Raw genomic sequence first — 12,380 nt, 5'->3', positions numbered from 1 at the left:
CAGAGTGTGTTTTATGAATGAAAAGGAACAGCTTGTGTGGATATAATCTTAGTCCTGAACTATATTTTTCATTTTCTAGTTTTTCCCACGAGGTTACGACTGTCGATATGCAGTGAATGAATGTGATATTGCAGAGTTCTGCACTGGGGATTCTGGACAGGTATGTGTGCAGAACCCTTCTCTGCTTACACTGTTGATGCTTGTTTGTACTCTTTTTTGTGTTCATTCAAGAGGAAAATTGGATTAACAAACTGCACATTCATATACTCAAAATGACGGGGTGTGTGGGTGCTGCATCAAGCTCTTAGTTTTGGAGAAATAAGATTCAGGATGGATCACATTCTCTTCGGGCACTGGCTGTAATTATAGATGCCAATGAATTACAGTACCTTTTTTTTATTTTATCATCTGGGGCAGCCATACTTCCAGATAAGTAGCTATTGCTGGTATTTTATTGTAAATCTTTTATTCTGTAGGTAGAGCATTCTTAATGGGAGGGAGAAGGGCTTTCTCAAGCTAGAAGGCTACCCTCAGAGTGCTGGCTAATATGGCACATTGCAGCAGCATACCCTTTCCAAATTTTCACAGGCCCATTTTAGATGAGGAAAAACTTCGAGAATGGTTTGCTCCTAGCTTTAGTAGTCTAAGGCTTCTGGACCAAAAAAGTTTCCAATGCCAAGAGAACACAAGAAATAATATCATAAAACCCCCCAAATCTCTGTAAGCAATAGGCACCTAGGCTATAACTAAGTGCTTGCTTACTTTTGTAGTGGAGCTGAAATGAATGCAGTGGCAGCATTACAGACACGACCCCAGTATTAGCCACCAAATGTCCTGTTACTGAACCCCTTGTTTCCATTTTTCCTCAGCTCCTTAATTTTTACTTAGAATATGCAGAAAGTTAGACTGGAACCGTGTATTTCATGGCTCAAGATGTTGATTATTTTCTTTTGTATTTGTAACTATAAAGATTGCAGCACCAGTTATGTTCTCCTCCCCCTTTATATGTTATGTGGTTGTCTTAAACCCAGGAAAATTCCATATGTGATACTGTGATGTATTATTACAGGACACATAACAGTAAAAAATCTTAATTTTTTTCAGTGTCCACCGAATCTTCATAAACAAGATGGGTATGCCTGTGATTCTAATCAGGTATGCTATGTTTAAAATTGCACATCAGCATATAGAAATCAACCAAATACACATTTTTGTTTTGGAGTTGGTTTTTTCCTTTAAATTCTGTATTCCATATTTCTTCATAAATTTTATCCTTTCACCATCAATGTTGCTTGTGCTTTATGCACACTATGAATAGTCCAGAATTCTACTTTAAATAAAATCCACTTGGTATCTCTACATTTTACATGTAGATCTTTTATTACACTCCACATTAATAACTTCTTTATAACTGTGTAAAGGGGAAATATAAAGCAACTGCTGAAATGTCAATATGTATTGGACACCAACTGGCTTTGGGAATCTGGGCCAAAATGTGTACTCCATCTACCCAAATCCATGAAAACTGTTATAGATCCCAACATGTGTGTGAAGAGTCAAATGAGACATTTGTCATGGGAGGGGAAGGAGATGAAGTAGTGTTCAGTTCTCATTGCTAACATCTTGTGTTTTGTTTAGGGTCGTTGCTATAATGGTGAATGCAAGACAAGAGATAATCAGTGCAAATATATCTGGGGATCTAGTAGGTTGACTTTAACTACCTTAAATGTATTTTATTTCTGGTTCATTCCTGCTTTTGTTTTGTATTTTCAGTATTTTTATTTTTTGTTCTTGTCATTCTAAGTTAAAGTCTTCTGATCAGTAGAGTGAATAGACTGCAGTGGGAAACTGTGGCTTGATTGCCGGGTGAAATTCTGTCTGGGAGTGGTGTCAGTGAGACTGTTCTGATGTGATGTGGCTGCAGACTTAGGTAGGGCAGCAAATGTTACCAGGGTGAGGGGGTTTGAGGATTTTTTGGGTACAGTTCAAAAACAGATGTTTTGAAATGACAGTTGTCAATCCCATTATCCCGGCAATGGTTCATGCTGCTCCACTTGCCTCTCTTTGCTGTAACATCCTACAAGTCAGGAAAATTAGTACATTGTTAAATATGCATAGTACAGATTTAAGTCTAGAGGGGTGAATGTTCTGTGTAATGACTTTGAGACAATTCAGCAGAGCCGAACTACCAGGGTCTCCTGTACTCTGGCAGTTAATGTTTTCTTGTGCATTTTGTCTAACTATAACTGCCACTGAAAATACTCTGTCTTATTTATCTTTATTATTGTACCTTCATCTATATATTGTTGTGGTTTTCTTTTTTCTTTTTTTTTTTTTAAATTTATTTTTAGAAAAAACAAATGAGCTTCTTAGTAAATAATTGTGGCTTTGAAAACATAATTGTTCAGATTTTTACTCCTAAAAATAAGTAGAAATTACACTTTGGCTGTTCAACTTTGGTTTTGCTATCAACACCTGAAAAATAGAATGAAATAAGCATAGAGTTGATGTCAGAACATATGCTTATCATAAATGTCATATATAAAATCTTTGATCTTCTGAAATGCAGATCAGGAATGACATCAGTGAAAACAACTAGATTTAAATCTATGTACAACTGTTATGAAGTTAACAAAATTAGACCACAGATAAATTTCATATGCAGAAGAAAATTCAGGCACTGTGGAGGCTACATTTTTAGAAGTTCAGAGCAAATTTTGAGTTATCAAGCATTAGTTAAAAAAGCCATCAGTAGGTATTTCAGTTTAGCCTGGTGGTTTCCTACTGTAGTCACTGGAAAATATGGTCTCTACACATACATGTGTGTTTAGATTGATGTTTTGTACTAAAAAAATTACAGAGAACTGCTGCAATAAATTATGCAGGTTTCAAAACTCTCATGTTGCCAGTGGAAAGCACGTTTCTTTTTTCTTCATCAATAGAGTCTTCAGGATCTGACAAATTTTGTTATGAAAAGCTTAATACAGAAGGCACAACAAAGGGAAACTGTGGAAAAGATGGAGACCGATGGATTCAGTGCAGCAAACAGTAAGTTCATCTTGGTAGAGATTATTTGTAATGTAAATAGATTGATAATGGTTTCATATTGTCTAATTTTTCTACTTTTTCTTGAATGCTTCAGCAGTTTGTTTTGCATTATTTGGAATCTTCTTTCCCTCGCAAGGTTTGCATCTTGAAAAAGTTCCACTCTGACAAATCCATGGGTGACTCAGCAATACACTTGGAAAGAATTCCAGATTTTCAGAAGAATATACTGACTTTAATTATTTCAGAGGAGCTGAGGGACAACGCAACAAAAATGCACAAGTTTATAACGTACAAACACCTCAGACTTGTAGTGATACCAAGTTAGGCTGCAAATGCACATGCTGTTTTTGCCTGCTCTAGGATTGATACCAGATTATGCTGTTTCAAACTCATTCCAACCATTATTTTGATCAGAGAGGACCATTAGACATTTGGATGCTATAGAGAGAAGGGCTGATTCATTTGCGTGTGATCATTACTAGATGAATATTTGATTAAATTTACTTTTCTAGGTAATGACCATTAGTGGATAGACTTTAAAATTACAGTAAATAAATCAGAAGAAATTTAAGTATGCACATACAAATTTCAGTCTCACAATGGTGTTTTCCTTCTTTGACTATTTGATGTTTGTCAAGTGCCTTTCTTAAAAATTATTTTTCAGATAGGATCATAAGGAAAGGAGTTGTTTAATGAATTGTTTAAAATATATTTAGATGGGAATAGTGTTATTCTGATGTGCACATGAAAAATTTCATTTCTGTAAAAGCTTTTCTTTGTTGGTAGAGAGATGCAGGAAAATGATCTAACTGAAGAGCTATTTAAACAAAGCAGTTTTAACAAAGGCATTTTCCATCATTCATCCAGCTACTTCTGTGACTTAGGACAATTAGTATTAGCTGATATCCTTCTATTGAAGATATAAGAGTTATCTTGTGTATCTTATGTAAGATATATTGAAATATATTTAGATATAAAACAAAATAAAATAAAGCAGATTTTTAATGAAATTTTGGGCACACACAACTGCTAATGATTGTTATTATGGTTCTGTTGTCTTGCAAGGGAAATAAAATTCAATTAAAAATTCAAAAGTGACATTAATGTGTGGCATATAAGCTGCTAGAGAGAGTGAAAAGTAATTTAGCCTGACATGACAAAGCTTTGTATGATTTGGCTCCTCTAAATTGTACGGTATTGTACTTAGAACCCAGATACATTCTTTGTTCATGTGAACATTCACTGGTCCATTAGAATGAATGGTGACTTGTTTCTGCCTTTTATCATTTATATAAAATAATATTTTATTTCCAGCCTTGTACTCTGAAAGTCTGTCATGTGGCTTATGGTAATATATTACTGTGATCAGCAGCATCATTGCCAGACTTTCTTTTTTGTAAGTCTACCTCATATTATTCCAGTAATATTTTGGTTTATGTTTTCATTTTACAGTGATGTTTTCTGTGGCTTTTTGCTCTGTACTAATCTTACTAGAGTTCCACGAGTTGGTCAAGTTCAAGGAGAAATTATCCCAAATTCTTTTTATCATCAAGGACGCATAGTGGACTGCAGGTAAAAGATAATGCAGTATTCCAACGTGATTTTGCTCTGTCAAGCCTAACTGAATTAAGATAAGCATAAATGTAAAATTCTGTGAATTTTAGGTAATTAACATATTGCAGCAAAATCATTATTCTAAGTGGTATTTCTTTTGATTAAAAAAATACATAAAAGCCTATTATTCCCCATTTGAATGTGGGTTATCCTTCTGATTACTGTATCTGATCCCTCCAATAGCAGAACTTCACAGTCAGAGCTTAATGATAACGCTCAGCAGTATGTTTTTCTGGGGGTGGAGAAAGTCTGTATTGCCAAAGACCCATATTTTAAACATAATGATTTTGAGTATTAAATACTCAGAGAAATAGCTGTAGGGAAGTGAAGGCAAAAAGGAAGGAAACTACAGAGTTGTGTCAGGATAAGATATTAAGCTACAGTTCAGTTAAAGGACAGGTAAATGGGTTTTAGTCTGCTTTTCATGATACAAGGCTTGTATTTTAAGGACATTGGCAACATTCCTGTCATGCTAAGAATACTCTCTTGCATAGTTAGGTCCTGAATGAACTGTGATTCTTAATTCTTCCATTATTCTACTAGTGTTTTTATTTAAATATCATCATATGGGAAGTTAGTTCTTGATATTTTTCTAACATTAGTATTTCAAAGCATTTTGGTGAAAAAAAAAAAGGAAAGAAAAAAAAAGAGAAAAGTGTGGTTTGTCAAAGGCTTAAAAATCTCCTAGGCCTAAGGTGCCCTTCTTGAGTAGTTAAGTTAATATATAGACTTGTTTTTAGTTCGATGACTGGAACACCTTATCATTGCTGTGGACAGGCAGAAAAACTTTACAGTTTTGTTCAGTCTATCAGTCTATCTTTAAATGAAAGAAAGATATGAGGCTTTTAGTACCTACACTGACATGTTTTTAATATTTTCAGGAGACACCAGTCATAATACTAATAGTATCTTAAAACTTATTTCTCCTAGTGGTGCTCATGTTCTTTTAGATGATGATACAGATTTAGGTTATGTGGAGGATGGAGCTCCATGTGGACCTCAAATGATGTGTCTGGACAAAAAGTGCCTGCCAATTCAGTCCTTGAACATAAGCAGCTGTCCCACTGGTTCTAATGGAAAAGTCTGTTCTGGTCATGGGGTGAGTCTGTACTGGGAGTGAGCAGCTCAGCTTCCCCAGCTCCCTCTGCTGTACCTGATCCTAATGCACCCTGTGCAGTTCTCTACCTGAAAGTGTTCTTAAGACCTGTTGATCTGATAGCAGAAATGTTAAGATTCAGGGGAAAACTACCATTTTGTGAAGCAAAGATAAAATTTTAGAAAGTAAAATTGTCAGATTAGTTCTCCGATTACATCTGAAGTATTTGGTTTGTTACTAGCAAGAAGGAACTTTGACACTAGTTATTGTAAAGACTTCTGTGATGTACTACCCATATTTCAAGCCACTTGCCATTTTCAGTTAAACTTTTTCCTGCATACTATCACCTTTGTAAAGTTGGTCCTGTGTTCATAGATTTATACTTTATGACTTAAATAATTAAAATTCCAAACTGTGGGTCCTCAACAGAGAGAGTACATTCTTCTTGAACAGACTCAAAGTGTATCATTTTACATTCAGGCACATTATATTCTGTTATTCTATCCATTTGTCTAAGATACTAGGTATGTTTTGATGAACAGATTTCCTGTTTTAAACAGCGATAAAACCTTTCTGTGGTGGGATTCAGTGGGACACATACTTGCCAAAGGGGCTAGACTTGATACAAGAAGGCGTTTTTTTTCTTCTTGTTGTCTGTAATTGAATATGAAATTGAGTGTTTCAAAAAAGAGGAGGGTTAGGTTCAAAATCAAGAAGAAAAATTTTAAAATTGGAAAGTAAAGTATCTAGGAGATCTAGAAATCATCTTGGTACTTTTTGAGAGTGGCATGGAGGGTGAGTGAACCATCTTACCTGTTTTGTTTTGGATTATTACAATTCCTAATTTTTAAAGGGTATTTCAGTTGATCAAACCTGCCATAAGATCTATTTATCTTCAACTTCCTAGATCAGATTCTTCAATGAGTACTTTAAGAAGGAAAATGTGATAAAAGTTGAATTAAAAAAATCACAAATGCTACTTAGTGTGTAGGTTGTTTGCTGTTTGTTTGTTTTTTTTTTTCACATCATGTTCCAGTGTCCAGAAGATACTGTTAGCTGTTTGTCTAATGATTGACTTCACTCTTAAGTTTTCTGTTTCTCATGTCATTCTTTTTTCTGTAGTAACTTCTCCATGTTCTTTCTTGTATGCAAAATTTATAGCTATTAACTCTCCCTGTTGATTTGATGTTTTAGGTTTTGTCCATTGGTTAGATTTTCCTGTATCTGATAAATCTATTGTCAATTTTAGAGTCCTAAGTCCTGTTTTAGAGGTCATTCAACCAAATGCAAACTTAGGAAGCACTGTTACCTGTCTTTTAGAAGATGAACAAGCACTCCTCATTGCTGCTTAGGAAAAATGCCAATGAAACCGATGAAAATATATCGATTTTGTTCTACATGGGAGCAAACTGTAAATGAGAGGTTATAAAGTGTAACCATGTCTTGAACCTTTTCACACATAAATGCTTGTGTTCCTTCTGGGCATTCAGGCTCAAAGTCTAGATATTTGGTTAGTGAAGTTAGTGAAACATGACTAGTTTAGATAGGGTTTTTTGGATGAAAATTTGTTATTTTTTACAACCTGTGCAGGTTGTAGTGCAAGTGATGATAGAACCAGTTCTGCTTTTCCTAGCATCTGAGTGTATTAAGAGGGTTAAAGCAAACTTTCAGATTATTGATGGGTTATATCATTCCAACCACTCAGTGCCATTGTTAAAAATATATAAATGGGTAAGTTTTATATTGTGAATTAAATATCTCATTACATGTTAAATAAAGTTAATAAAATGTAGTTAAAAACTAACTGCTGTCACTTATTTTCTTTTCCAGGTCTGTAGTAATGAAGCCACTTGCATTTGTAATTTCTCCTGGGCTGGGACAGACTGCAGCATTGATGATCCTGTCAGGGATACTGGTGGCAAGAAGGAGGAAGGACCCAAGGGTTTGTGTTTTGTTTCAGTTTTGATGTTCTTTCAAGTATTTATGACATTTTTCCATTGATACATGGTAGTAGAATTAGCATATAAAAAGAGAATACTATTGCACAGCTGTGTAGATGAAGTAGGTTTTTCTACTTTGAGAATTCATGAAACTTTTATTTTTCTAACATAAATTTGGGGAAGATTTCAACAGGTAATGTTTTTTCCTTTATTCTCTATTTTTAATGTTAATTTTCTTTATGATTGGAACCTGACTGTGTCTCTTGTTATTTATATGATAATTGAGTATTTATGTTTTACTAGAGATTTCCAGTTTCCTTAGTTGTTCTCAGCTAATTCAGAGAGCTATGGCATAAAAAAGGGAAAAGTGGAATGTCCCTAGTGAAATCAGATTCCTTGAAATCAGATTTCAATGAAAGACAAAAGAAATAAATTAAGATTTTAAGAACTTAAATTATTTTTACAATCATTATTGCTTATTCTTGTGTACTTAGTTGGTCTTTCAACTGCATATGAAGTATAAATACAAAGAGGAGGTATTGAGGAAATAATTCATCAAAAAAGTTTTTCAAAGAGGAAGAAAAGCACTTGAGATTCTCTCTGACTTCTCTGCCAAATAATATCTTTGGATTGTGCTGTCCAGTTTTTGTATGTCTTGTCATCAGGGTATTGTCCAACATCAGACTATAGTCATCAAATCCTATGCATTTACGGATAAAGTTCCCAATAAACAACTGAGAAACACAAACAAAATTTTTCCCCATGTCCCAGTTCCAGGCTCTTCTGCCTTTTTTACAAGGCAGATGGGAAAAAGATAGAGTTGCTTAAATATTTAGCCCTTAGGGGTCAAACTCTAATTGATTACTCTCTAAAATATCTAAGGTTTCAAGGAAGGGCAGGATTTTGGTATATCCCTCCAGAAAGGCTCTACATCTGTCCTGTGTGCCTTTTCCTGTTGCCCTTTAGCAGAATGGTTCCAGTAGACCTTTCCCAAGAACTGTTGAAGATATAGTCTTAAAACAAATTGCTGTTGTGAAGGAGGCTCTCTTGAACAGTCCAGATTTGTATGAGGGAATCTGTACAGGTGCTTCCTGGATTTCTAATCCCACCACTGTTCAGTGTAGCTGCCTGTTTTGCACCCTGCCTTACACAGCTACTTGTCATTCCATTTCCCCTGAAAACCTTCCTGACTGTAGAATGCTGCTTACAGAGTCTTTAAAAAATTATGGAGACTAGCACTATAGAGCTGTTCAGTTCTGTGTGTGTGGATGAGGAGAGCAGTATTTACAGCTGTGACATTGAGAGAGTACATGAATTTTATTTTGCTCGTTTCCAAATCCTGTAGGTAAGAATTAATTCCCTTCTCTTTAAAAAGATCTGTAGGAAGGGCAACACAGGAGGTATGCTTACCTTGGTTACATTATTGTAAGCCAGATTAACTCCTCTAGTTCAGAATGGAAACGCCTGTGTGAAAATTAATACATCAGTGCTGAAATATTTTGGGCAAAAGCCTTAAATGAATAGTATGTACGTGGATTTCTGCCAGTAGGTACAGACAACATTTAGACTGCATTTTTTAATGGATTCCTCTGCAAAAAGGCAGACTATGCTTTTGTACAAGGTGGTTCAATGATCTCAAAAGATGGATTATATTTCTTATATTGTTACAGTAATTTATTGATGTTGAATCCCCTAGAAATGAATTTAGGACCCTCAACACAGACCTACTGTGATTTCTTTCTGCATGCTTATAGAGGAATTCCTTTGTGAGAAGATTTCAGAAGAATTCAGAAGTACTTTTCTCTGTTGTAAAGATCCAACATACTTAAGTAGTTTCCATTAACTTTTTTCCCCTTATTACTCCCTTTGTCATATGCCAGTTTACAAATCTGAGACAGAAACCAAAATACTAGTTTTTCCTTAGCCATAAGATTGAATTTTGTTACATTTCAGAAAGGAAACACTCATGATGTGAAAATTGAAGCTTAATAGGTTTAAGATTTTTCACACCATAAATCCAAGCATTTTTCTTTCTACAATTAGAACATGTGTAGTTAGGAAATATTGCTAATTATTTATATATTATTATGATAACTGACAATTGGCTGCTACTGCTGCTGCACTTTTCAGACTTTTCCATCATCCATCAATTGCTTTTTGGCTCCATTTTCTATTTCAGGATTAAAAAAATTAGTGGTCCTTATTATTATGTTGCTGTTAATACATGACCCTTGAATTGTTCTAAACTCAGCAACCTACTGTATCCTGTACTAGAAGATGTACACAGCATTAAGCAGTTTGGGGAAGACAAAGAGTTCTTGCTGTTAGTTTTTGGTTACTGCAGAAACTTTGAATTACTTTAGAGTACTGGCACACGAGATTCTTCCTTTACCATTTAGTTTGCAGAATTAGTCCTTTATTTGACTAGTGGAGTAGTGTTTATTTTAGTATAAAACTTATGTCTCAAGTGTGTGTGTGTGTGTGTTTGTGTGTGTATACTTATGAAACTTTTGGAAGAAAATTTTGGAAGAAAATTAGCCAAAGCATTTCAAAACAGACTTCATTCAGCATGAAATCTATAAAGGTTTTGTCCCTTGGAAGAGTTCCCATTGGATAGGGAATTCAGCTGCTTGCTTGTGGTCTATTGTGAGTCAATGAATCTATCAAACTTTTAATCTCTAACATAGGAAATGTACAGATGTTTTTTCTCAAACAAGTATCCTTAAAAATTAAAAATAAGGCCTTAATGTCTTAAGAGAGACTATCTGAACATATCAGAATTTCCAGAGCGTTACCCGAAGCATGTTGCTAAGGTAGGTTTTTGCTTTTTAAAAGTTGTTGTCTGTCTTTAGGTCATATAGATAAATAGCAAGTCCTATTAATAAATGCAGTAACAAAGGAAAATATTACTATCTAGTAAAGGAATGAATTTCAAAGTTGTGTTTGGGTTTTTTTCCCTGCAGTGGAACTGTTTCTGAACAGTTTTCATTTGCTTAGTTATACTGTGGATACAGTAAGTTTCTGGTGATCAAAAGGAAGTTTTCTTATTGGTAATTTATTTACATTTTGGCTGTTATAAATAAGCAGTAGTTTGAGGATGTTCCTCTTTCAAATAAATAATAGAATCACAACGGTAAAAGGAATAGTCTTTCATTTACAGGAAAACTTCTCATTGAAATATTTGCAAACATTCATAGAAAACCAAATATATGTCACTTCAGAATTTTTAAAACTGCAGTATTTGGTAAATAAAGGTTTGTGAGGAGATTTGAATTGTTTATCCGAACAGTGGATTATAGCATAAAGTCTTCCTTTGAGGAATTGTTTCATGTTTTCATTTCAGACATATATGTGATAATTTCCTTTAAAAATCTTCCCTTTTCCCTCCACACAGTGAGCATGGCTGCTAACAGGCTAATAGGTGCAGTGGCAGGGACCATTCTGGCCTTGGGGGTGATTTTTGGAGGCACAGGGTGGGGAATAGAGTAAGCATTTTTCCTAGTTTGAGTTTTATGTTTGGTGCCTAGTGTGTGAGGTAACCGTATGCACCTGAGCCCTCTGTGTATGACCCGTTAGCTTTGTCATGTGGTGACCGTATTTGTCCTGTGATTTGACTGTGTCCGTGTCATGTGGTTTGCTCATGCAGTGTTGAACCTTCTCCTGTCTGGGATAATGTGGGGCATAAAACAATAAGTTTGTGAATTTTTTACATTGTCACCATAAAACTAAGTGTCTAAATGTTTCCATTACACCAAATTACAAAAATAACGGAGAAAAAATGGAATTTTGTGATTATTTCACAAAACAGACTGTGTAATGTGGACTGTTTCATAAAATGCAGAAATTGTTTATTACAGTCTGTGGGGCTTTCAGTCTAATGATAAGCTAGGCAGATGAAAGCTGATGATAGTCATACAGACAGCTAGTTTTACAGTAAAACTTCTGAAAGTTCTGTTGCTAGGATTCTGTTACCCAAAGATAGCACAGTGCTGAAGTATAATATTCACATATACAGAATATATATGAGCAATTTTTGTTGTCTTTTCATAGTTTTAGGAAACTGTAACCTCAAGTATTATCCCCCTACCTCCATTTTAACAATGGCTATGATTTATACAAATTTTGTTTATATATATATAAACACATGCATAAAAAGGTCCATGTAAGAGCTCCCTTCATTCTGCGTTCACTGTACAAACTACAGCTTAAAGTACTATTATTTTACTCCTCTGAGAATTCCAACTTCACCAGGTTTCTGGAACTATATGTTACATCTGTCATGTGGCAGTGGCACCTCTCTGAAGGGGGACTTGTGACAGGACAGTCTGTGATTTCCAATCAGGCTGTGTGAAAAGGCACCCACGTACAATTCTAGTCTGGCAAGGCAGCATTTTGTGTCTGAGTTCACAGCCCTAAGAACCTATCTGGTACATGAACTGATCTCAGATTCTCAGAAGAGTAGAGACCTTTGTGTTCAGAGAGGACAACTAATGGAAAACAAATAGAAGGAAGAAGGTAATAGATTATTTGCTTGAGAAAGATCAGATCTGTGTTTTACTGGTGGCTTTTACAGCTTTTTGCTAACAACTGACAACTGTTAAGGTTGTAGAGGTTTGGGACACAGATTTGGAAGGAGAAAATTTACCTACAGGTTGAGGACCACTTGCCTTTTGCTTACATTC

The 12,380-nt window shown here is 35.0% G+C and overlaps 1 protein-coding gene across 3 annotated transcripts in view; it reads left to right on the top strand.

Annotated features, from left to right (window-relative positions):
• The window catches only part of ADAM23 (ADAM metallopeptidase domain 23), a 70,097-nt gene that overhangs the window by 44,147 nt on the left and 13,570 nt on the right, over positions 1–12,380 (top strand). For all 3 annotated transcript variants that reach the window (XM_029959534.1, XM_018071616.1, XM_018071617.1), the window contains 7 exons: positions 80–160; positions 1,105–1,155; positions 1,639–1,702; positions 2,943–3,048; positions 4,501–4,620; positions 5,593–5,761; positions 7,589–7,700. In XM_029959534.1, the coding sequence (XP_029815394.1) occupies positions 80–160; positions 1,105–1,155; positions 1,639–1,702; positions 2,943–3,048; positions 4,501–4,620; positions 5,593–5,761; positions 7,589–7,700 (703 nt within the window). The remainder of the gene's footprint in view (positions 1–79; positions 161–1,104; positions 1,156–1,638; positions 1,703–2,942; positions 3,049–4,500; positions 4,621–5,592; positions 5,762–7,588; positions 7,701–12,380) is intronic.

The sequence above is a fragment of the Manacus vitellinus genome, unplaced genomic scaffold, assembly GCF_001715985.3.
Source record: "Manacus vitellinus isolate BGI_N305 unplaced genomic scaffold, ASM171598v3 scaffold_20_pilon, whole genome shotgun sequence".
NCBI classification, from domain to species: domain Eukaryota; kingdom Metazoa; phylum Chordata; class Aves; order Passeriformes; family Pipridae; genus Manacus; species Manacus vitellinus.
This window is presented reverse-complemented; position numbering and strand designations above follow the sequence as displayed.